Below are 25949 nucleotides of genomic sequence, written 5' to 3' on the forward strand. Positions count from 1 at the left end.
TTCACCTTTACACCACACACTTGACTCTTTGGCTTTGCAAAACTGCAAGGCAGGTGCGTGCAACGGGCAAGCGGTCAGTTTCGATTGGTTGCTCCTCTGTCTTGATTTTAGTGATTATTGGAATATACTTACCTCTATGTGTTTCCTAACCGCAGGCAAAATTTCCGGAACGTTGATAACAGCTCCTGCACAAGATTGCATTCGGCTGTCTGTTGTTGTTTTCTGCGAACGTTTCGGATTTTCAAAAGCGGGCGTTTTCGGATGAACTTGAACTGCAGGAGCCGATGAAACATGTACAATTGCTACAACTGATTTTCATTTAACATTCTCAGAAATATATTACAAACTGTCTCCTTGTCGAGTGGTGATGGTGGTGTGCACGTATACCTAAGTGTGTGTGTGTAGTACCTAAAGCTAACTCTCTCTCTCTCTCTAAGGCTCACCACAAAATACTGGGGGAAAAGAAAAATCCTACACAGTAGTAAAGAAAAATTGTACGTCAATTCAAAACATTATAAAGTAGCTAATAAATAGTTCCCTAACATTACAGCATTCTTGTTCCACCTCGCGCTAGAGACTGTATGGCTTTGTATGGGATGTGAATTATGCAATGGCCTTTGGTTTGTTGGGATTCTTTTTAGTCGACAAAAGAGAATTGGAACACTGAAGTAAAACGAAACATTAAACTAAACGCTTGCAAGCATTGCTAAATCATACCTTGTACAAAAGGGCAGTCGCAGATTAATTGTGAACAAACCTTAGGGTACGATAAGAAACAAAGGAAGATGAAAAAAATGGTATGAAAGTGAAGTGATAAAGATGAAAATCACACGCCTCCTGTTAAGTGGCGAACGTGCGAGCGATCAGAGAGCAAACTGCCCATGTAAGGCACTGTGTGTGTTTTTTTTATCGATTACAGTGGTTTTGTATTTCGGTGTACAAACTTTTGTTTGTTTTTGAAACTTTAATTTTTTCGTTTTCTTTTTGGTTTAATCTTTGCACACGACCGGGTGTACCAATTTTACTTGCCAAAATACTGTTAAAGTCTTGTTAATACGGAAGCAAAAAGGCGTAGATCATAGAGCAGTGCTGGGCATAGCAGCAGGACGTACAAGTTCAAAATAATTCAGATGGAGATCAATGCTTTCCAACGTTCCATTTTTGTACCAAGTGTTAAGGCCGGCACGGACTTCTTGCCTGTCGATTTCGTAAAACCTACCACTACTACTACAACTGTGCGATTTTCTTAACATGGTTTAAACAACAAACTCTATCCAACAGGGGTCACACTTTAAGTAATGAATCTAACCTCACGTAACATTCGCACACACATATCCACACTCTATAAAATCTTATTCGTGCTTTTTGTCGATGCAAGTAAATTCCTACTACTATGGCCAAAAGGTTGGATGACCGCTGCTGTCAAAATGTACACACTTTTTCATCATCGTCCTTTACCATTACAAACCTATCCGGATAGTATTTTGGGAGAGGTTAATACTTTTTGTACCAATTTTTAATAACAAACGTCGTCGGATCGTCTGATCGTCGACACGTAAGGTTCGTTCTGTTGAAGCTTGTGGGAAATGTGTCTGGCTAGTGCAGTTGTGGTATGGTTGAGGGCAGTCAATCTATCTACTAACATGCGTGACCATCCTCAATCCGTCACTATCGATTGCCATGGATATTCCGATTGTATTGCGCTTGCTGCTGATGCTGCTGCTGATGCGGATGCTGATGCTCCCGGAGCGTCTCGAGAACGTCGACGGACATGCGCAGCGAGGAGGAGGTCGGCGATCCAGCCGGCACGGCTAGTGTTCTCGCAAAGGCGCCGCCACCGGCCGAGACACTGAACACTTGCGGCGGTATCGGTTCGGCCCGCTCCATCCGCACGATTCCACCAGCGCCGCCACCTCCCGTCCCGTACTCGACAAAGTGTGAGCCGGGAGATCGGGCCCAAACGTTCGTGCTGGCCGACTGCGAGCGCCGCGGGCTGAACGGTTGCGAGAATATGGCCTTCGCGCAAACCCGCCGCCCGCCGTGCCATTTGCGCACGAGATACTTCATCCGCTCGATCGACACAATGACGGTCACGATCGAGCGGAACGACTTGCGGCGCGGCTGCCCGGAAGACTCCAGCGAGCGGGGACCGCTGGCCAGCGCGAGCACTTCCAGCTGACCGGGCGGTAGCTGGGCGTTGAGGAGGGCAAGCGCTTTCGCTTCATTTTCCTCGTACGTGGCCAGCACGATCTGTAGGTAGCGCTTCTGGTGAACCAGTGCCTTCCGGTGGCTCTCCGAGCGTAGGTACTTCCCGAACAGGTGGTTCGCCCGCTCCTCCAGGTCTTCGCGTTGGTGATAGTGGCCCACGCCACTGCCGTGCACGTTGTACCGTTCCAGCTCCTGGATGCGCTGCTGCAGTGCCCGCCGTTCCTCCGTCATGAAGCGGAGCGATTCCGCCTGCTGCTGGTTTTCGCGGGCATTTGACTCCAGCATGCGGTTCAGATCCTTCAGCTTGTTCAGGAATTCCTCCGGCACGATCTGCTGCTGCTGCTGGTTTTGTGCGTTGAGCGAGTTTTCGCGCGAAAGCGCCTCCGTTAGGTGTGCTTCCCGCACGCGCCTTCGATCCACCTCCGACCGGAGGCTCTGTACCGTATCGCGCAGCTGGTTGCGCTCAAACTCCACGCTCTCCAGCCGTAGCTTCAGCTCCTGATATTCGAGCGAATTCTGCCCGGAGGTACGTTCGCGACGGGCCGACCGAAGCGCTTCCGCTTCCTGCAGCGCACCAATGCGCTTTTCCAAGCTTTCGATCTCCTTGTGTGCCAGCTCGAGCCGTTCCTGCTCGTGGTCCAGCTCCAGCTCGAGCGTTTCCTTCTCCTTCAGCACTCGATTCAGCTCCTTCTTCACCTGTTCGCCGTGCTCGGTGCGCTCGGTGATTTCTCGCTCGAAGCGTTCGCGTTCTCGCTCCAGCACCCGCTGCAGATCGGCGGTTCGTTCGCGCTCGCGCGCATTCTGTGCCGTCAGGAACTTGAGCTCACTTTCGTACCGGGCCATCATCTCCGTTTCGAACTCGTTGCTACGGTTCAGGCGTCGCTGCGGCGAACCATCCTGCGGTGAACCCTTGCCACCCTTCATGAGCAGATAGTTGTCGAACGATTTCGTCCGCTGCAGTCCGCCGACCATCCGCGACAGTCGCTCGTTTTTCGTACGCTCCTCTTCCAACAGCCGCTGCAGGGTGGTCTCGTTGCCGAGCGCGGCTTCTAGCCGTATGCGCATCGCTTCAATGATTTCCGCATCCTGCTGCTGGATGGCGGCCGAGTTTTGCTTCTCTCCTTCCAGAAGTTCGTGCATCTTTTTGCCCTTGTCCATCTCTAGCTGCAGCTTTTGTCTTAGCTCGTCCAGATCGGAGGGTTTCCGCGATGGGCCCGGCTTTCTTCCCGCCGCTCCGGAGCTGCTGCCCTGCCGTTCCTCATCCGTGTTCATATCGTCGCTCTCGATCGCTTTCAAAATGCTCGAGTCCAGCTGGGCCGAGTAGTTGAGCTCCCGTTCCAGCTGTTCGGCTATTTCTTCCACCGAGAATGGTTTCGGGCTGGAGGAATTGTCGCTGCGTTGCAGCTGCTGCTTCAGCCGCTCCACCTCCGACTGCAGCTGCGCATTACGCTCCTGCTCCTCGCGCAGTTTACCGTTGAGTGTTACGTTTTTCTCCTGCATCTTTTCCTGAATGTTTGAGAGCGCCTCGTGCAGACTGTTTCCATCGGCACCGATCTGCTGTATGATCATCTCTTTTTCCTTCAGCGTGGAGCGTAAATCTTCCATCTCCTGCTGACATCCGGTCAGATCGATTCTTACCCGCTCGAGGGCCAACATTTTCTCCGTCAGCAAAACTTTCGTTTCCTGCAGCTCTTCCTCGAGTTTGGTGCAGTTTTGCTTCAGCGTCTGCACGTACGAGGAGTTCGAGCTGAGCGAGTTATTGCTGCGAGCGATCTCGTTCTTCAGCCGGTTGATATCCTCAGTCAGGAACCGATTGTCCTCGTTCAGTATCTCGATCTCGTGCAGCCGATCCTTGTAGTTGCCCTGCATTATTTTCAGCTCCGTCTCTTTCGCATCGAGCGATCGCAGCTGCTCGAGATACTTCTCCTCGTTTTTGCTATAGTTTAGCAGATCCTTTTCCAGCTTCGACATCAGCTCATCCTTGTGGCCGATGGTTTTGTTGAGTGATTCCACTTGCTGACGAAGGGTATCGACCTCCAGCTTTTGTCGCTGCTGTTCGGTCCGCAGCGCGCTTGCCTCTTTCGTGACGTCCTCCGCTTCGGTGCGTACCTTCTCGTACCTGGAGGTCACCTCGCCTAGTTCGATCTCTTTCTGCCGGACCTGTTCCAACGCCACCCTTAGCTCTGCTTCCTTCTGCTGCATATCGTGAGCCTGCTGATCGAGCCGACCCAGCTCTTGCTTTACCTTTTCCACCTCATCCCGCAGCTCTTTGCGCTCCTGCATCAGATCTTCGTATAGCTTGTTGCGAGCCGCGAGCTCAACCTGCAGATCCTCGATCCGCTCCATTTTCTCCTGCAGCTCACCTTTCAATCCCTCAATCTGTTCGTTCTTTTCCGTCACAACGCGGTCCAAGCTTAGTTTTAGGGATTCCACCTCTCCCTCCAGGTTAGGATTTACTTCATTTGGTGCTTTCCGTTGAGCTGGATGCGCTGCGACCATAGCGTCGTTCAACTCTTCCCCTTCAACAATCTCCTCGATGAAGGCTGGCTCGCGAACTAACGCTCTCGGACCGCTGGCTGTTGCGCTGGCACCGAAAAACATTAACATTTGCGGAGGTGCCGACAGACGCTGGGCGTTAAGATGGGGTGAACCTTCGACGTCGGCCAACGAAAAATCTATTTGTCGCGGTACACACTCGGGCGTCGGTGCACTGCTGCGTGTTTGGTCCGGTATGCGCGGGACGACCGAGCAGACGTCGTGGAAAAAGTTCGAACGCAGTGGGATGGAGTTCAGCATCGTCGAATCATGGCTGCCGCCCAGTATGTGTCCTCCCAGCGGCACGGACGACTGTTTGGAATGGTTCGGAAGCAGTGATGTACCGGAGTCCTGTTTTGAGAGGGGAAAGTAGGTAAACGGGAGAATGCACAATGATATGCACAAAAAGGGAATTAGTTGCATGTTACATATTGGTAGCATATTATTGACTAATTATCATTGAACATTCAAATGATCATAGCGATAGCGGGTTTTGAAATTACAAAGTGTGCATCAACAAGTCTATTTGTCTGAACGATGGAGATTTCAACAAATAAGAAGAAACGTACGAATACTTTTAGACATCTAGTTCATATTAACGATTAATAAGCACTGTTTGTTCAGAGCTTTACTGTGAGAAATGTCTATCTATTAATGCATTTTTTACAACAAGAAAATTACAAAAAATAAATACGAAAAAAACATCTTAAAAAAAGATGTTTTTGATAAAATAAATATTTAAGATATTTTAGACAGTCACTAAACACAATACATTGAAATTGGAATGAAATACTTAATTAGTACTTAAGTACATATTTTAAGTATAATAAGGAAAATAAATGCCAAATAGTGCCATTTTTAGGCTTTTTTAGGATTTACTTATCTAAATCTATGCTTTAGTTTTTAGTTATATTCTTCTTGATGAAAACCCTAAACTATACAAAATATGAGAATAAGCTTTTAATTATTTAATGTAATTATTTTTTATTATAAATTATTTGATTTTAATTAAATATGCTTGTTGGCAATAAGTTAATATAATTTAAGAAAAAGAAAATAAATGCTGGATTTATTTTAACCATTACCACAAAAAATAGAAGGAAAAGATAACCTACAATAAAGAACACAACAAAACATATTTTTTAATGCTGACAGGCTTCCTCTCTAACAACTCATTTCATTATGTGCTGCTTTTATCCGTCCTAAGGATTACGTAGCTAAAGGAAGTGCACCGTACGAGTGCTGTTTTTCCAAATGAATGGGGGAACTGCGATTAGCAAAAAGCACAACACAACTACTTAACTACGGTCTAATGGAGAAACTATCGAATTTCGCACGAGCTGTAAACAACATTATGTACGGTGTCTATGGCAAATGCTAACGCGCCACCCAGAAATAGAATGGTACAACAACGGCTAGCTGCGTCAATGGTGGCCGTGTGTCCGAAAGGGAATAGTGAGAGGGGAAAGCGTAGCACAATCGCAATAAATATCAACACGCTCTGAAGCAATCGTAACCTTTATCGCCAGAATACAGAAGTCGGTCAGGAACATCTGCATCGGATGAGGTCCGTAACAGGGAAAAGGAAATACAAACACAGAGATGATGCTCACATTAATAAAACCGGCAAAAAATCCCGCTGCGTTTGGTGAATGTTTTTTTTTTTTTTTTTTTACGGAGAGTATCGCTCGGAAATCAAAACAACTATGTTAATATAAACAATCAAACATTCGGTAACAAAGACTTTCTGGCACTCACGCCCAGAGCTTGCGCGGTCATGTATGCATCGCACTCCCGTACTCACCATTGGAATGCTGTGTGCCGGAAGTATACCTTCCAGTGTGTGCTGTTCCGGCATCCTTCGCATCACCATGTCCGACTCGTCGCAATCGGTTATCGACACGACATCGCTCAGCGTACGTCCACCGTCGTCGTCTTTGGCCAGGGCAGCAGCTACCAGCTCATCGTGGCGCGGGTTTGCTGCCGCCCCTTTACCCGTCATCTGTGCCAGCCGCTCTTTCAGCTGATCGATCTCTTCATTCTTGTCCGCCAGCATCGTCTCCATCAGATCGGGCAGGGCGGCTTTATTGATCATCTCGTTCTTGATGCGTTCCTTCAGCACACGGATCTCTTCCTCCTTTGCTTTCAGTTCCGCCTCGAGCCGTTGCTCGTGCTGGCTCCGCTCGGCGCCGTCCTGATTCATGGCCAGTTCCTTCTCCTGCCGTGCAATCGCTTGCTGACTGTTCTCGAGGAACTGTTTCAGATTGACAATCTGTTTGTCGCGCGTTTGAAGCGTTTCCTTCAGATTGTGCAGCTCGTTTTGCAGATCGTGCACCTTGACGGTAAGCTGGGAGGTTCCTTGACGGTGCAGCTCTTCGGCACGCAACCGCTGCTCGTCCAGCTTTGTCTGAAGGGAGGAAATTTTCAGCGATTGTTCGGACATTTTTTCTTGCAGTACATCGCGTTCGTGTTGCAGCTCCTGTTTAAAAAATAATCCAAAATGAAACAAAATATAATCAATAACTAAAATCAACATTGAAAATATTGGTATGAAAAATATTGGTATCATACCAGTCAATAACATGAGATGGGACAGGCTTCCCTTTCAATACCTATAATTCTGCAATAGAATTCCCCGAGGGCAACAGCGGAAATATAATCATTTTATTCAGTGGTAAACAGAAACCCATTCACATGAAATCTGAACATGCAACTGATATGAATCGTTTGATTATGACATGGAAAAATGTACCACCCGTCCGTTTTCCTCGACACAGGCTTCTCGACTCCAACGTACAATCCCGAATGTGTTCCGGCCTGGATTTAAATTCTACATTGTTGCATCGAGCGTTTGCCCCGGGGGTGGATACAACCTTGTTACCATCGGCCACTACATTCTGATCTGCAAATAACGAATGTAAACTGATTCCAAGCTTTCTGGCGTTACGTTCGCAGCTAGATGTGACGCAGGTCGTTGCGATTGCCACGCTGTGTGCTTGAAATTTGGCTAGCTACACGTGCGGCCTAGATGGATAGCGATGGTACGAGATTAAATATTGGTTTGTAGTCGCTTCAAAATTAATACGCGCTACATTGAAGCGAGCACGAGCGAGGGCCCAGAAAGCAACCATTTAATTTAAAGGTCCTGAACTAATGACAAAGTGTAGCCTTATTTTGCTGGTTGGGTTGGAAGAAATATTGGATTCAATATTGGATTAGATTTCGACTTTCATTTTAATTAGATATGAAGTAATTATCCTTTTCAAATCGAGCTTCACCTTTACCGTGACGATTACCAAAATAATTTAAAAAAAAGTTAATGCTTATACCAAAGCTCTATAAAATAATAATAATTAGTTGAAATCATCAGTCAAAAACAAGAGCTGCCTATCACATAGCTACAGTTATGGCATTTAAGCATTACATTACAAGCAATAAAATTCGATGTTCAGTAAAAAGTATAGGACGATTGTTGAAGTTTTCAAAGGAGAAATGAATAAGGAATTGGGATGCATTATTATAACAAAAAAAAGAAAGAAACAATTTCACCTTAATATTTAAAAAAAAACTAAAGAATTTAATGATAAAAAACGCTGTTTACTGTTGTCCAGGATGAAGTTAGATATTTTATGGTCTTTGTTTTCCAGGGTTCACTGAATATATAAAAAGAAACAATTATGGTGCTCTAGAAAGTGAATTTCCAATATGAGAGTCTCTTCCATGGTCTTGATCCTTAATAAACATCAATGATTGAGGCGGCTCAGTGGTCTAATCATTAGTACAGCTGACTCCTATAACAGCCGGATAATTGAACTACAATTATCATCCTGACTTTCATCTCACCATCCGCAAAATGATAAATAAAAGGATTCTATCAATAGAATCCAATCATTTTAATGGTAAAAATAAGTCAGTACACGTCCGGCAGGATCATGATCCCAGTTTAAAAGAAAATAAACTTTGTACATAGATTAAGGAAAATTAGAATTTTGTTTATATAAAAACCAGCCTTATTTTATATGAAAACAATAAAAATAAGAATAAAAAATGAAAATTATAATAATTATTATAGTAACAATCTAAAAATCATAAAAATTATTATTATTATCATTACATTAATAATAAAAATAATAATAATAATACCAATTATTAACCTTATCATTCTCATGAACAGCCACAAAGAAAATTGTGAAGGAGATTACACCCCGTTGGGTAATCAATAAAAGAGGAAGAAGAAAAACTATATTCAAAAACATCACAGAATCATCGATGTACTGTGATTTATTTGTGAAAGGCAAAAAGCTCAGCTTTCCATAACCTTTCAACCGTGATCACGCTATCAAAAGTCAAACACCCTTAATCTTAATTACTACAAGGCCACTAGAAAAAGGACTGCTTCTTCATCCGCCGACAAACCATACCCACCGCGCACACACACACACACACAGCTGTCCAAATGCATTATCATTTCATTCCGCAACCTTGCGTAAGAAGGATAAACCACCTGACAAAAACAGATCAGACCGTGGGAGGAGAAGAGAGATAAGAGGGGCCATGATTTTAATCAGCAAAAAGGTGATGCTGCTACGTTTCGGGAGGTTAATAAGAACATCATCTCCCATCTCGTCGTCAATGAGGATGGGGGAGGGGACGGGTAGAGAGCCTTTTGTGGAATGCTAATTGGATTGACCGAGCGGGAGGTGATTGGAGCGCCATGCTTTTCCCGATGTTATCATTAACTTAACGCGCGCGCCTTCATCACCATGAGCCGCCACACAGCGCTTCTTGGCGTGCTGGTTAGCTTTATCAGTGATTTTATCAGTTTATCCTTCCAACACCAAACGAACCTGAGCGGCGGCACTGTTGCCACGGGTGATACTTACTCCGAAAGGCTCCACGGAGCCGATCAGTTTCCTAAAACCGCCAGCTGCACCGTTCAGCGCCGTCGTCAACATACCGCTGTCACCGCTGCTGCTATTGCCGCTGCTGTTACCAGGACTGACGCTGCCGGTTGGAAACATTTGGCCGCACCGCACCGAACACAAAACACCCCACCACACCCCACACGCGAAATCAGATACTCCAGGCAAAACCGGGAGAGGTTGTTGGCTATTTTTAACACGGCAACAACAACAGCACTCCTCTGAACTGCTTATATATTTTTATGGAGCACCTTAACAGCGCGGAGCGGTAAAAAGGGTCTGGGGATCACTTCTTCGGTCCGTTTGGGGCAACGCGATATCGTTCACCACGACGTTTTCTTTACTGCTGTTGTCCAGTTTTCTCACACCAGCTGCACCACCATGGTAACACCATTCATTCAGCATTCATTCAGGCTCGCCGTCGTCCTGGTCCGTGGCACAAATGAAACATTAATGATGGGGAGAAGGCGCCGCATCCTCCTGCTGCCCTTACTGACACAGCTGCGACAGACCGATCCGTCGGGCCACCAATCTTTTCTACTTGGACGGATTATAATGCTTCACCGTTTCGCTACCGTTTCTCGGTACTGGTGCTGGTGTTTTTTCGCTTGTCCTTGTCCCTCTATCGCATTATACAGCTCTATTGAACCTATTTTAAATTCCATTGTTCAACCTTCCGCACTGGACCCATTTGCAAACGTTTAGTTTCGCTAAAGCTTTGCGCTATCTTCGCCTTTTGCAAAACGCAACATCACAAACGCATTCACATCTTGACATTTTCCGTTCATTCAATATACGTATGCCAATGTCATTAAGTCCTGTCATCCCCCACTGTGCTCACCCATCCCCATACCATAACCTCCGGAACGGTATCGAAAACAGGAATAAGCAATGTAGGAATGTGATTGGACACGTGATTTGCATTTCACATTTCGAACTGATCCGAACCCATGTCGCTAAGACGGCTTAAATGTGCCACAGGTATCCTGCCGACCGGCAGTGTTCCTTTGCTAGAAAAACAGCGACATGTCACCAACTGGAGGGGATGGAAAAATTGGCTTTCTTTGCATTATAACTCTGGTGCGTGAGGACGAGTCCAGGGAATACATGCTGTCAACTTCAGGCCATTCTGTGATGGGCAATGGAGGCAATGATAGAAACAAACAAAAACCTTCCAGTACCGAATGATAGACAAATACACTTTTTACGGGTGATTAATAAGTGGTCGGTGAAGTTTTCATGTTGACATCATTGTTATGCTCAATCAACCTTGTAATCGAGAGTTAGCAGTAGATGATCAAGACATTAAATTGTCTGCTTGACAAGATCTTACTAATTTCATCAACTACTGATTATCTGAAACTTTTCTGTTTAGTGTTTAGTTGGAAAACATCCGGAGTGGACTTCGATCTGACTTTGATAATTGCAGAACCGACTGTGGAAGGTAGGCCCGCCCAGCATTATCCAGAGTCGTTCTGAATCGTCTGAAGCTGTCCGGAATCGCCAGGAGTCCGAGTCGTCCGGAGTTGTTCGGAGTCGTTCGGAGCCGCCCAGAATCATTCGGAGTCGTCCGGAGTGGCGCGCCCTAAGTCGGAGTCATCCGGAGTGGCGCGGAGTCGGAGTCGTTTGGAGTTGTTTGGAGTCGGCCAAAAGGATCTTCGATCCTTCGACCTTCGAAACAAAAGCCTTTAAACGAAGTACACGCGTAAAGAAAAAGACAACGCGTTGTGTAATAAACAACGAAATGAAATGCCTCATGACAAGCACATTGCACCGGCTCCGGTTGACTCTGATCGATTTCAATCGTCTCCTGAACGACTCCGGACGACTCCGGACAACTCCGACTCGGGGTAGAACAAGTGGTCTTGTTTTGGTGGAGTAGGAATCGGACTAACAATAGTTGCAATCGGATCAGAGTCGTTGGTGCGCTCCAGAGAGCATATCACTAGTTCCGGAGACATTCGCGTAACTCGAGTGTGTAGTAACTCGGGGAACGAATGTGTTTTGAAATGGAAGATTGTTTATGAACAATTGTCGAAATCTAATATGGCGATACGGAACTAGGCATGGGAAATACAACCCAGCTTGATAAATGTTTCCATGAGCTGAAACCATTTAACAGGCCCATTATTATTATTCTTTGGCACAACAACCGCTGTCGGTCAAGGCCTGCCTGTACCCACTAATGAAGTGAGCTTGGCTTTCAGTGATTTATTGATAGCAGAATAGTCAGTCCGACGTATGGAGACATGGTCCATTCGGGACTTGAACCCATGACGAGCATGTTGTTAAGTCGTACGAGTTGATGACTTTACCACCAGAAACAGGCCTACAATGGAATCGAAATCGAAGCTTATCGTTTCTAAACGCAATAAAGACAGTAATGGCAAAGCTTCTAATGTGTTTAAGCAGCGGTCATCGGATTTTCCTTATTCTTATTTACACATTTACATATTCTACACAACAACCGTTGATCTTCCATTACCTCTTCAGCATTTAATTATCATATGACACATTAGTTTACCTAAAGATAATCAAGGAGTTCTACTGTAAACCATGTAGCATTGAATCCTATTTTTAGATTATCCCAATTTTGCTAGATGTATCGTGGTTCAATCTCAGTTGTTCAAGAGAATAATTATCGTTTCAATTGGAATCGATCTTATATTTTGGTTATCATTTTAAGTCACCGCGATTTTTAAAGTTTTCCTTTCATAGTTTAAGTCAATATGTTTTTAAAGTATAAAAATATAAATTGCAAATAATACTGATTTTTTTTTAATTTAAATTTGAGTATAGTTTTGTCCTCAAATTAACCGATTTACCTATGGTTTGTAAACATTTATTCATTAGTTATCATGCGTCGAAGAACAAATTGAAGCTACCAGTTTGAATGCGTAAGAATTTATGAAAGCATGATATAGAACCTTTACTGACAACCGCTTCACTTCACACTCAAAAATAAACCATCATCCGTTTTCCTCAACACCTCATTTAACCAGCTTTATTCAGCATCGAAACCTAACTCACCGGAGAAAAGAGATGCAAGTTCCTAGAAATGCAAATGCGTCCCCTTCGTAAGAATGAAGAAACCTAGCGAAACAACTCCGAGGCATCGTACTGTGCCACCCTTCCGAGCTGAGCATGATCCAGAAATTAGAATTTAGGTTAGTTCCAGCAAAAGTCTGGAACGTCTGGGTGCGATCACGCACTCACCATCAACAAACACACTGTGTGTGTCGGGAGTGTTGTAAACATACACATATGCAGCAGCATAGCTACTGATGCTGCAGACGCTCTCCCCCACGCATTACCGGCACGGAGATCATGCAACCTATGCCGTTTTAAAACTGTGATAAAATTCTGGGAAGGTTAGAGAAGGGAAGGAAAAACCCACAGAATAAATAATACACGAATGAGATGATCCGACAAGAATCACACAGGAAATGCTTGATCTTCCCCCTCGAGGTTCCTACAGGGGAGCGGGTACAGCAGCACAAAGAATCTGGATAGCTTAATGTAGCTCAACAAGCCCTACTCGTAACACTAATAAAACGCCCAGGCTTCTAAACGCCCAGTACAACTGCACTTGATGAGAATCTTGCATCTGATGGGGGATACACACATTACGCACATCAGCACTTTACAAAATGGATTCTCGAATCATACAAACATCCCAACGGAGCAAAAAGGGGGCCACACTATGACGCGCGCTGGTGCTGTTACTGCTACTGCATGACGCGACAGTCGGAAATAATCGCTCATCATTTGCGTACACGTACATCATTCACCAGACACACAGACCAACTACATTGCACACTATTAATAAACTTCTACACCACAACAGGCGAAAGGCCACCATCCGAGCATATGACAACTGTTCAACGCGCTTCTACTCGATGCTACTGTTCCTGCTGCAGACAATTTATCACTAGCGCACTCCCAAAGTGATCAGAGCGAGTTCATATGCCATATGGGAGGAAAGGGGGATTGCTTTCACATCGAACGCACTACTCGGTTTACACCGATTGATTGATCGTGGAGTATTAAACTACATACAAAAATGTACACCCCGAACAAGAAAATACGCGATACACGATACGCGGATTGGTGTAAAGTCTTCCTGCTGTACCGACAAAATAATGACTGAGCGGACACTCACGCTTAGAGCACGAGACCGGCAAACGTCGGTGTTCCCCTTTGCGCGTCCCAGCCATTTGGGCGTTTAACTTTGGGCGGCTGCGCAATGTAATATGGCTTAGGTTAAATATATGAGAGCACGAGCGAGCAATGAAGAGAGGCGAGAAGAGAGAGAGCGAGTCCACAACGCAACTACACCAGAAAACGGTTCTATGTAGAGTGATCTCAAACAAACCCCCACCGGACGATCACATACACTTTCTCTTTCACTTCTTTCCAACGATCATAAAGACGTCATGTAGGGAGATCGCTGCACAGTCGACAAATTAAGATCCTCAATCGAGCACACGACGATCGAATACTGGCAGTGTGAGGGAGAAATAGACTTCATTCAACAATATTAGTGTTGCAATGTAGCGGCGATCTAACGTGATCGAAATTGACAATGGTTTGCCATTCGAAATTTGTGTTGGACGCTAGAGCTACAATCAAATGTCTTAGTTCTGTCAAAGCTGACCTACTGATGTCACATGGCATTGAACATGGAAATACAGCACACCAATGCAGGACATTTCAGTGCGCTGGCCTAACATCCCAGACGGGGCTGACCATTTGGCTGATCACGAACGCGTATGACATTGACCGGACTTTGACTTTTCTGGGCGTTCCCATCATTGGGAAACCGTCCATCACCCAGTGGGACATTGAAGTTCAGCTCCCGACACCATATAGAAACGGTCGCTTTGGTTGTCACCGAGCACACACCGAGAGGGACGACTACATTTCCATACCGAAAACACGTTTTGGTTCGAAATGTTTATTTTGACTTGCTTGCAGAGTGTTCGGAGGGCAAAAAAAATCGGAGCAGATAGGTTACTTTGCAATGGCTATAAATATCACAGCATCATTCAAGGTCCGCAGGTTTCGTATCAAAACATAGACCCAGTGAGTGGTAGTGAGACGTTGATCCTTAATATCCAAGTGAGTCGTTTCGTTTTCACGCAGAGATTCAAAACACAAGTGGCGAGTAAACAGGAACTAGCTATAAGTGGCGTGAGAATGACTTCATCACTCATCGCACACGTTAGTTTGCATCTTAACTTGTTGTACCCAAACATAAAAAAGCTTAAAATAGGGTTGTAGTTAATATTGACGATGATTGACTCTTTGGCACGCAATGTAGGTAACGTTTTCACCATGGAATTGTTTTTTCTTCTACAACGGCTTATGATTGACACGACCGTACCAAGCATAATGAAGCTATAAGACACTTAAACCAATGTAACAAAGGATAATGGCACACCCATTCCCCGAACCATGTAACAGTGTAAAGAAGGAACGTTTAAATCCGTCACTTACCGCATAACCTCCTCTGATGTTGCTAATTTGCATCTCCAGATCGTTGATACGCTTGATAGCCACGTCTTCAACGCGCGAGTGTCGATGCAGCTTATCGAATATCCGTTGCACTTCATCAACCGGCAGCGGCGTTACTTTCGGTTTATCGCCACCGCCATTCGGCGAACCGCCGTCTTCCTCCGCCGCACCGTCCCCACCAGCCCCACCGGCACTCCTGCGCTGCCGATGCAACGGACTGTCCTGGTTGACGGACACGTCCTCCGACGGGCTGCTGCATCCCACCGAAGCGCCCGACGTCGAATGAAGCGTCTCCAGATTCTTCGTCTTCCGGTCGAGCGTTTCCTCGATGTCGCGCAGCTGCACGGTAAGTGCCTCCAGCACAATGCTCTGCTCGGCCGACGGCTGGCGCTGCCGCAGCTCCTCCTCCAGCTTGGCAATCTTGGCGTCGTACCCGCGGCCAGCCAAATCCGTCCTCACGCTTTCCATCTCCTGGTGGAGTGATTCATTTTGCAGATTCTGCACGTCGATGTACTTCTCAAGCTCCTACAGAAAGCGGAAGGAGTGGCGGCATACTTTACTACTTGCGCTCCTGGACCCCGCACTACTCTCCGCTCCCTATACATACCTTAACCTTCGTCTCCAGCACGTGCTCGTTGATGGTTTTGCTTTCGATCTGCGTCTCTAGCTCGGAGATAATTTCACGCAGCGTGAAACCCTTATCGATGGAGTCCTTCAGGTCGGCTTCCATCTTTCGCAACCTGTCATCCCGGTCGGCGATTTGCGTCGTAAGCTCCTTCACCTGCTGTTCCATCGATTCCAGCTGTTGGCAACAATTGGCAATGCATCCGCGTGCACAGGGCATGCACAGGATGGGATTATTACTAGTCTTTTTTTTTTTACTTTTTCATTTTCCTTTTTCCATCAGACTCTCTCCCGCTCCGGAAGCTAACCAGCTATTCTCAAGCCTACGCACATCTATCGATTGATTCATTTTCAAACTTCAAACGCCTTTTCACCATGAACACGTGATCCATTGCGCTTTCGCTTTAACTTTTACAGTCGATTTCTAGCATCATATGAAACTACTACAGCTGGTTTGTACAAGAATGCATAAGGGGAAATTTCCAAAATGCAACTCAACTGGGAAAGGTTTGCGGTACTCATTCTCAATGGCACTCTTAATGAAAATATGGTGATGGTAGGGGTCTAGCATTCCAAATGTTTCTATCACTCAATTTCACTATTCACAATATTCTGTTCATGTCATACACTAAAATTAATAATCAATACTAAAAAAAGGCAAATGATGTCGAGGCTCTCCGGACCATGCCATATTAATCCTATCCTAGTCAGTCTCGTGATAGATACTACTGGAAATGAAAAAGAATTGACGATAACGATGCAAGATGAGATGAGATATGGGAGCTATAAGCATTAACACGAGGAGGGACATAAAGTCCATCTCCACTGTGGCACTGCATGGGTTGGTGTTTCGGAATTACCGACGAATGGGTTGTATGCTTGAGGGGCAAAAACTACAGCCGCCTTGTACTACTCGGAAAAGAGAAAAGTTGTGGCGGAAGCAAACCGAACAAAGAAGAACAAAATCGATAATGAGATTTCGCACAGGACAAAGTTTTTGCACTGTAATAATTGAGTGCTTATTGAAGGGCAGAGAAGCGATAGAGCCACAGTTTTACTTTTAAAGTATAACATGTACAAAAAAATAGAGATGAAGCAATTTCCGTTGCGTAACTTTCGTTATCTGTTATTTTTTCATTTCATTTCCGATTTCACAGTTAATTAATTTCATATCGTTTTGTGTGCTCTAGGGTGGATGTATATCGTTTAGTTTGTATATCTGTACACTAACAAATTTTATCGTCCATCAGATGATAAGCATAACTTATCCGTTCTCCATTACTTATTAATACTGTTGACCACCATTGAGAATGTAACCATGACCATTAAATATTTTGGTAAAGCTATATCGTGTTCTGTGTTCCCTGTGTTAAATATATCAGCTAGATTCTGACCCAAATGACTCTTGTTTTTTTTTTAAATTTATCGCACAAAGCTTATACGTCAATATTTGTACCTTTCTAATGATTGTTCAGTGCTATTTTCTAAAATACCAATTACCAGAAAAAAGCGAATCTAACTAACAGTGCATATGCGCACCCAAAAACGCTACGAATACCATGAAGCTGCGTTTGTGTGTACTGAGGTGCTGCTGTGTACCATAATTACTACTCAAAATTACACCTAGGAGCGCAGGGAGTTGTGGGAGTTTCATTGACACCTTTAAAGCTAAACTATCACTACCACTTACGTTTGCAGCAATTGCCCGACACTCTTTTGCATATCTACAGTCGTTCACGCATAGCCCCTCCTAATAAGGCAAGTGGTGAAGAAATAAGAGTGGTGCATTCACGACGAGCAAAACGAGAAACGTCGTACGTCGCGAAGAGAAGAAATAATAATAATCCGAGGTAATACAAGAAATGAAACAAAATCAAAACAAAATAAAATCAAATCAAATCAAATCAAATCAAACCATATACCAATCCCAAAAAGTTGGAAATTACAACAGATACATTAAAGTTCACATTAATACAGTTTAAAATATCAGCAGCAGTTAGTTCGTCGTAGAGGGGTAAATAATTTACATTCCAATTCACACGGACGTTGTTTGTTCGTTGTTTCGTCCGTCATGTGATTGTTGACGTTGATGTTGAATTATGTGTATGGTGCGAAACACGCGTGTAATATGTGAGTGCATTTACAGATGGTGAAAGCGTTGCATACAAGAAAGAAAGAAGAGAAGAAAATACAAGAAAGGCGAAAAACGACACGTTAGTATATGGGGGGTAGTACATGTAGGAGCTACAGGTGATGATTTCCAATCCAAGAGTTACGTGGCATCGTTATGGCGTACTAATGTAATGTATTAGCCTGCAGCAGCAGCAGTAGCAGCTAAGGTGCTTCGCAAAAGAGGTGTGTGCATGTTTGTTGTGCTTTGGCGCCGTTAGTCATTACGATTATTACGAACTCTCCTACGGCCCAACGCTAATCCTTGTTGTTTGTTCCACAAAGATACATTTTAAACATATGGTGTTATCTTTACAAACACACCAGTAGCCTCCCGCGTCGCCCATAAAGCATCCATGAGTTTGTGTATGTGTGTGTGTATACGAATGGGTGTGTATGTGAAGAAATTGTGTATTTATTGCTCTCTATCCTTAATACCGGCAGTGCCCAGCGCGAAAACCCCCCCATTTGGTGGGCACGCGAACTCACAACACGCCACAGATGTGGAAGAGCAGGAAAACCCCTAATACCCCCTCGTTCGCAGCAGCCAATCGGCGACAGGCAATGGATATATATGTACGGATGGCCAGCACCAGTGCACAAACACCCCGCATTGAGCAACCCACACAACACAACATTCAAACACCCACACAGCACGCCTTTGCTGTCCCGGCCGAAGAAACTTACCTCCTTGCTGGCACGCTCAAAGTTCACCTTATCCTTTTCCTTCTCGCGCATCGCGCCCTTCAGCCGCTCGATTTCCTTGACGAACTCGTCACGTTCCTGCTCACGTTCGGCGGCCTGATCTTCCAGGAACTGTCGCGTTGCTTTAAGCTGTTTATCGGCCGCTTCAATCTGCCGTCGGGCCGTGAAGGAATGAGGGGTTTTGAAAGAAAGGATCAAACAAAGCCCAATCAATACCGGTGGGGCAGCCACATCGTGTGCGCCAGTGTACCGGCGTTTCATCGATTTTCCATAGAAATTTGGCATGTATTTTCGGCGTTTCATTCATCCAGCGTGAGACGCCCAGCCACCCCGAGGAATGCCATATGGTACAGCATCAGGGCCGGGAGTGTGTTCGAAAGATGGAACATGAAAGTAAAAAAAGAAGAAAAAAAACGGTTTGAGACGAAGGCGCAGAAACAATATAGGATAATGTGGCAAACTGTGACATCGTAAGACAGTTCTCGGAATGGCGCCAGTCTCGGCAAGCATCTCAGATAACAATAACAAGAAATGGCAAGAAAGTTGAACCCACCCAGCCTCTCCACCGTGATAAGCAATTTTGGGCGGCTTGAAAAATAACAGCTGTTTACAGACAGGAGGCGCCACTGCCACCGGTAGAAATGGGAGGAGAAAAGCGGCAACGAAAATGGTTGCCAGCGAAAGGATGTTTTCTCTTATCTGGCATAAATTAAAGGAATGATCGTTCACAGTACCAGAGGAATGGAAAAGAGAGGGAAAAAGAATGGAAAGCACATCATTATTATGCCTTTCCACCTCTCCCCATCGTCATTAACATTGTCAATGGAGATTTGATTTTTCTCGGTAAGGTTTTTTTTTGCTTCAATCACCATCTAGCGGGTTGATTGCGACCCACACTCTACAATGTTGAGGTGAAAAGATTGCTATTCATGTAAAGCTCAAGTGCTGATGACAGTTTTCATTAAACTTGGTAAGCGAAACAGCCCCTCTTGACTAACGCTCGTCCAGGAAGCCCTTGTGTTAAACCCCAACCCATATGCCTTCAATCTGCTGGCAATCCAAAGAGAATCGATAGGTTCCGACGTATCTAGGGCAACATTTTCATCCGCCCAAAGGTGAAATGTTGTTCACACATGCTTGTGCGTACGCTTGCATAAATATAATCTATGTTAGAGACAGCAAGAGCAACACTTTTGCCTTAACACGATCCATTTGCTTGATTATTGCGACATTCTCGGAGCATTCTCTGCTCCACTGTAAGGCGTGAATGAGTTCAAACAAATGAACCGGATGCTGATTTCAAAACATTAATGGTGCCTCCCCATACAAACCATACCTGCAATTGCAAATCCATCCGGTCCCGCTTGCCATCCTCCAGGTAGCGTTCCCCTTCCCGGCAGAAGTCTTCCACCAGCTGCAGCAGCATCGAACTGTCCTCGATCGTTTGATCTGCCCCCGCACCGGTGGTACTGCCCAGCAGCACCTTCGCACGCTCCTGCAACTCCACGAACGAGTTGTTCACACGCTGCGCCGTCGGCAGTAGCGCATTCGTCCCGTAGCCTTCGCTAAACTCGACCCGCTGGCTGTTCAGCTCGAGCAGATGCTGCTTCGTTTCCGACAGCTCGCTCACGAGACTGCTCTGCTTGCTGCGCGCTTCGGCCAGCTCCGATTCGAGCAGTTTGCGCTCGTCTTCCGACTTGAGCAGTCGATTCTTCAGCTCGTGCAGCTGCATGTTCAGCTCCCCGTTTAGCTGCAATCCGGCCAGATCGATCGGAAGGCTACGGCAGCCGTGCGCACCGTTCGATTTCGCATCGCCCGGTCGGTCCGGTCCATCCTGTAGTCGCCCAATGTTCTCATCGAACGAGCGAGCACTTTCGAGCGTTTTACCGCGCCGTTTCAAACCATCTTCCTCCTCGCAGCTGTCATTCTTCTCGGACACCCGATCCGACTCGTCTTCTTTCGTGGTGGTACCGCTGGACGACTTTTGCTTGATACGCTCGGACAGGGCAAGCAGACTGAGCGCTTCCGCTCGCAACCGTTCCAGACACTCTTCCAGGTTCAGGGAGATGTTTTCCGGCTCCGTGCCGTCGTCACGCTGCTGCTGCGCCTTTGCCGACACGTACTCGACCAGCGATGGATCCTCAATGATAGATATGATACCGGACACGTCGGGAGCGAATTTGAGCAGTTTGCATGATGCCAGGAACGATACGTCCGTAACGTTCAGTGCACTTTCGTTGGCGCTGCAGTCTACTGCCGACGGTTCGTGCGTCTGACCATCCTCACTGCCCAGGTCAACCGTTTGCTGCGATTCATTGGCCTGCTGCTGCAACTGCTGGTAACGGTGCAGCTCCTCCAGCACCGTACTGTTGAGATCCTCCTCGCAGATGGAGAAATACTTGGCCAGCCCGCCGACCACATTGCGCAGCGTCGACGAGAGCTCGCGCAGGTTATCGCGCTCGCTAATGATTTTGTCGAGCCCCCGGCTAGAGTCAAAGGTTGTGTGGCGTTTCAGCTTACGCTGCAGCTGCTTCTCGAAGTCGTTCCTCATTCGGGCCATCTGGAAGTAGGGAGATTGATTGGGGACGCATTAGGATTTGGTGATTTTACGCACACCAAGCAAAACTGCGGCCTTACCTCTTCTTCATGTTTGAGTTGCAGTTGAGCGATTTCCAGCTGGCTCTTGGCTGTGAACTTTTCCCGCAGCAAAACCAGCTCCGGTGGCCAATGGCTGTCCTCGAAAGAGCTATCACTGAGAAGAGCCTGTAAAGAGAAAACGCATTAAATGTAATGGATTAAAAGTGGATAAAATGTAAACTTCTTTATTGTATAAATAAGAAGAAAAAAATGAATTTCGCGTTCAGTTCTGCCAACAAATTATGAAAAAACTTCTAATCCAAGTCAAATTATTTCTATGTTCAGGAAGCGTTTAAAACACCACTCGGCACTGAACACACGTGGCGTCGATAATCCTCCAATCGACGACGCCATAACGCTGTTAGAACCCTAACAATTTGCCTCCCTTTGCATCACTTTGTGTACGTATAGGGTGGTTCATGTGGTACACAAAGAAATAATAAAAAACATACACACAATTGAAAAATTGAGCATAACAAAACATTACTCGGACAACTCCCACCCTTACCATACGGAACCCACAACTTGTGTTTCAATGTTATACAGATTATTGTTTGTGAAAAAGGAGCGGTTATTGCCGTTCGAATGATGTAAACAAAGTCGTAACTATCGAGCCTTCCTCACACGTGCACAAACACCCATATATAGAGAAGTACTTTTCCTTTACAACTTCTCTTCCCATATTGAGCTAGCATAACCATCGACTCCAAGCGTTGATTAATTCGTGGCGACTGAAATCAATTAATACTACGAAACACGCTCCAATAAAATCGATTCATTCTAAGCGGATGATGATCATGGTATTGTATAAACAGTCTCATCGATTTCGATAGAAATTGATGACAATTTGGGGCCCGTCTTGTCTTGTCTAGAAGCAACCATAACAACCTTCCATACGACTGTAAAAGAACAAACGCACAGACACTCTGCCTATGCTAACCCAATGCCATTGATCTCTATCACAACATGCCCCGCGCATGCTGCCCAATCCAAGCGCAGCAGCAGCAGCTCCGGAGGAATTTTTGGTTGGGTTTAAATATGGGGAAGGGAAAGTAAAAATAAAAACAACAACTGCAATGCATCTTGTAGCTGAAGCTGCAACGCACCACTACTAGCAGAACACGCCGCCGTTCTTTCGGGGTTTATATTTAGCCCCTTGCATGGTGGAGTCGGTAGAAGTCATCATCCCCATCACTCTCAGAACCGTTCATGAAGCTGCCACAGCCCCAGCCCGGTCCGTTCGGGGGTCTGTCGGCGACATTAGGCAGCATAAACTGAGCATAAGTTGAGATGTGCTTGTGGATAAAAAAAAACGGGCGCATCGTTAATGTTTCGCGGCTGCAGAATACATCTAAACGTCGCCGATCTATGGCGTTCTGTGGCTGAACCTTCCCTTGTCACCCCTCCGATGCTCCCCTCGATCTCGTAGTTTCAAATGCCGGAATAAAGTAGCCCCAGTGTGGCATGTAAAGCGTCACTCATTCCCCGAACTCGGGCGCAGATACCGCGGGAACATTTCAACCATGTCGCCTTAATGCATGCGGTGCGATCAGTCTTGTGTGTAGGCTGGCTGGCCGCTTGCTCGACGCTGTGGCCGTTTCTTATGTACGAAATGAGCCAGCATTCGTGGTACGGAACCAAACAGCGAAACCGCGAAGGAAGCGGATCGTCTCGCAAGTCGGATGTTTGTCTTTTGGTGGCTTATTATATCCAACGATTCACTAACAAACTCCACGGTTGACGACCAAAACTTCTATTCACAATAAACAGCAATCAAGTCGCAAGAACAAGTAGAGAACTGTCAACACCGTCGCTTGATGTTGCAAGTAAATAAATTGTGCGTAAATAAATAATTAAAAATCAGCCATAACATTCTCGTTCAATCCAAACGCAACTGAAAATCGTCATTTTCATACCCATATACACACGTCAAAAGCTGTTATGAGTTTCTCCGTGCAAATTGCACAAATACACAAAACAGCACCCCGACACGACCGTCATCGGGTATAATGGAAGGAAAATATTTTAAGTACGATTTCGTTGGCGCGATTTTGTGCCGCATTTTCCATCCCTCCAGGTCGTTGCAATCGAGGCGAATCACATTGATGGTGAAAAGCTTTCTACACTTCAAGTGGATCGAACTGGGCGGAATTGAGACGGATATGGATAGAGCATTGCCTCGGGTGTTTCATTTGAAATTACGAACGTTTCAACAATGTTGTGATGACGTTGATGGCGTTTTCAATGTTGTTATCATATCGGTTACAATTTACTATGAACCAAACACTAAATAAAGGGCGATAGTAATTGTTGGTTTATTTTTAGCTCCTCACTAAACCGGAAGCCTCTTTTCAGCATCATCTAGGGGACAAGCAGTTTCCCGCCCGTGTGTACACAGCCTCCATCGACGATCATTAGTATTAATTTAATGTTGGGGTAGCATCAAGCGTGTTGACGGATTTGGGCCAAATCTGGTTCCGTCTATGGAGAAGGGCGCCATCGTAAAATAAAACAAAGCAAGCAAGAGAAAGAAATGTGTCAACTCACGAGCTCGCATCACAAAACAGGGAGACAGTGGTAAGGATTCAATTACACAGCAAAAAATAAAAGATTCAAGCTGGATAATACGCATCACAAGAAGGCGCACAAACACGCAGCAACGGAAGGAAAATGTTGGTTTATTTTTGGCATAATACAAGGAAAATGGAGGGTAACCATCCAAGTGCATTTCAAAGGCACCGGAAATGTTTACGTTTAAATTTAACTTCCATCAAATGTGCTGCTGCGGGTGCATCACACCGGAGAGGACCGGATGCATCTAGATAGACGCACGGAAGATGATCTTGAAAATACAACGGAATAGCTATAAAGCCGGAATAGCTATAAAGCCGGAATAGCTTGATTTAATAGCGTTTAATTTTTACATACAAATAATCCATCAAATCTCGTACTAATTAAATATCATAGAGTATTTCGTTATGATCGACATAAAATCTGCGCATGTTTAATTTTTTTTTTTAATTTAATTATCAGGAATTATTTGGTTTTCCTGCCACAGCCTGACACATGGAGCAATGTTGTTGTGCCTGCTGCAACAGTTGTTGTGCCAATTAAAACGAATAAGGCAGGTATAAGTTATCAAATACTTTGATAATAATTCTACATATGAATTAAAACGTATTAAATTCAGTAAGTGAATGACTCCCAATCATCAAAACCAACATACTAGAGCTCGCAATGACTCATATGATTTCATGTTATTAAGATACAGAAAAAAAATTATTTTTTCTGATAAGCATATGAATGTGGGTCAATAGTTAATTTTTATGTCTGTATATTTGCATATTTGCTACTATCACTGTGTTGACAGCGCGAGTACCAACCTTCCTATAACTAAACATTTCATTGTGTGATCGTTTTTGATGTATTAAAGAGTTTAAATTATTATGATTTTATAACAATTGTTTCAACAATCAGCTATTCTATTTTTTCTAACAATTATGAACGAATTCTCTCATCTCAAAAATGCGATTGTGTGTGGTTTTTGTATGTATGCGAATGATTGTTGACATGTTGACAACCGATAAATGCCAAATTTTCTTCAAATTGAAATTCAAAATTTTGATCGTGGTAAACACTTAGCACTCTAAGCCGGTCTCGTCGTACAGTCGTCAATTCGTACGGCTTAACAACATGCCCGTCATGGGTTTAAGCCCCTATAATGGATCGTGCCGCCATACGTAGGACTGACTATCCTGCCTGGGGGGGGGGGGGTTGTGCCAAAGAAGAAGAAGAAGAAGAAGAAGAAGAAGAAAGAAACCCTTAGCAAGAAAGTATCAAAAATTGGTTTAATAACGTTTTGGTTCGAAATCAACATAGACCGGCCAGTTTCCCCTTGCGCACATTAAATCTAAAAACGCTTACTACGCCAAAACTGACCCACATGTGAACCAAATGATAATAACACAACCAACACCGTATTTAGTTGATAAGCGGTACTGCAACATTTGTCAAGCATATGTTTTACATGCTCTTTCTTCCCATGTGAAGAAGTCAACAGAATTAACCAAAACACATACGCGCAAACAAACACAATCGGCCACAAAATTATTCCCATGGTTTCTTTGCTTGTGGCAGCAGCACCCGCCCGAAAAAAAACAACCCCACCGAGGGCCCGCAGGTCCTCCTCCTCGCACTTAATCTGCGTTGATGATCGTTACCTTCTTACCCAGGCGTACGTCTATTGCGTCTGTCGTCACTTCCTCCACGCGAAGGGATTTTATATTTGCAAACACGCCACAAATTCTATTAATATCGGCCCACAATATCAATGCGTACCGGACACCGCGAAACGATGACTTTTTGTTTTACTTTTCTGACACGGTTCTGTTCCCTTCACACGTTGCACGGTGCAATACCACCAGACCAGGTCGATCTTCGCAATGAGACTTTCCCACCGAAGAGTACTACACTCAGTTTACAAGATGGAGACACTGGGTCGCCTTTGTCACCGCTCTTTGGCAATACTGCTACGGTTCACTTTAGAACCACTACCATTATTATCATTCTATGGGGAATTCTCATTCATCAAATCACTTTATAAGTTTAGGTATTTGAAATTAGCCTACATTC

At 45.1% G+C, this 25949-nt stretch overlaps 1 protein-coding gene across 3 annotated transcripts in view; it reads right to left on the bottom strand.

Annotated features, from left to right (window-relative positions):
* Nucleotides 1-294: 294 nt before the first annotated feature.
* Nucleotides 295-25949, bottom strand: part of LOC121598241 (A-kinase anchor protein 9) — a 38093-nt gene continuing 12438 nt past the window's right edge. For 2 of the 3 annotated variants that reach the window (XM_041924801.1, XM_041924799.1), the window contains 8 exons: nt 21318-21443; nt 20017-21240; nt 18663-18830; nt 17497-17556; nt 15790-15984; nt 15165-15707; nt 6548-7222; nt 295-5094 (listed from right to left, as the gene is read on the bottom strand). In XM_041924801.1, coding sequence (XP_041780735.1) covers nt 1669-5094; nt 6548-7222; nt 15165-15707; nt 15790-15984; nt 17497-17556; nt 18663-18830; nt 20017-21240; nt 21318-21443 — 6417 coding nt within the window. In that variant the 3' untranslated portion in view covers nt 295-1668. The remainder of the gene's footprint in view (nt 5095-6547; nt 7223-15164; nt 15708-15789; nt 15985-17496; nt 17557-18662; nt 18831-20016; nt 21241-21317; nt 21444-25949) is intronic. The other variant, XM_041924800.1, reaches the window with a different exon arrangement.

Source organism: Anopheles merus, chromosome 3L, assembly GCF_017562075.2.
Source record: "Anopheles merus strain MAF chromosome 3L, AmerM5.1, whole genome shotgun sequence".
Classification (NCBI taxonomy): Eukaryota; Metazoa; Arthropoda; class Insecta; order Diptera; family Culicidae; genus Anopheles; species Anopheles merus.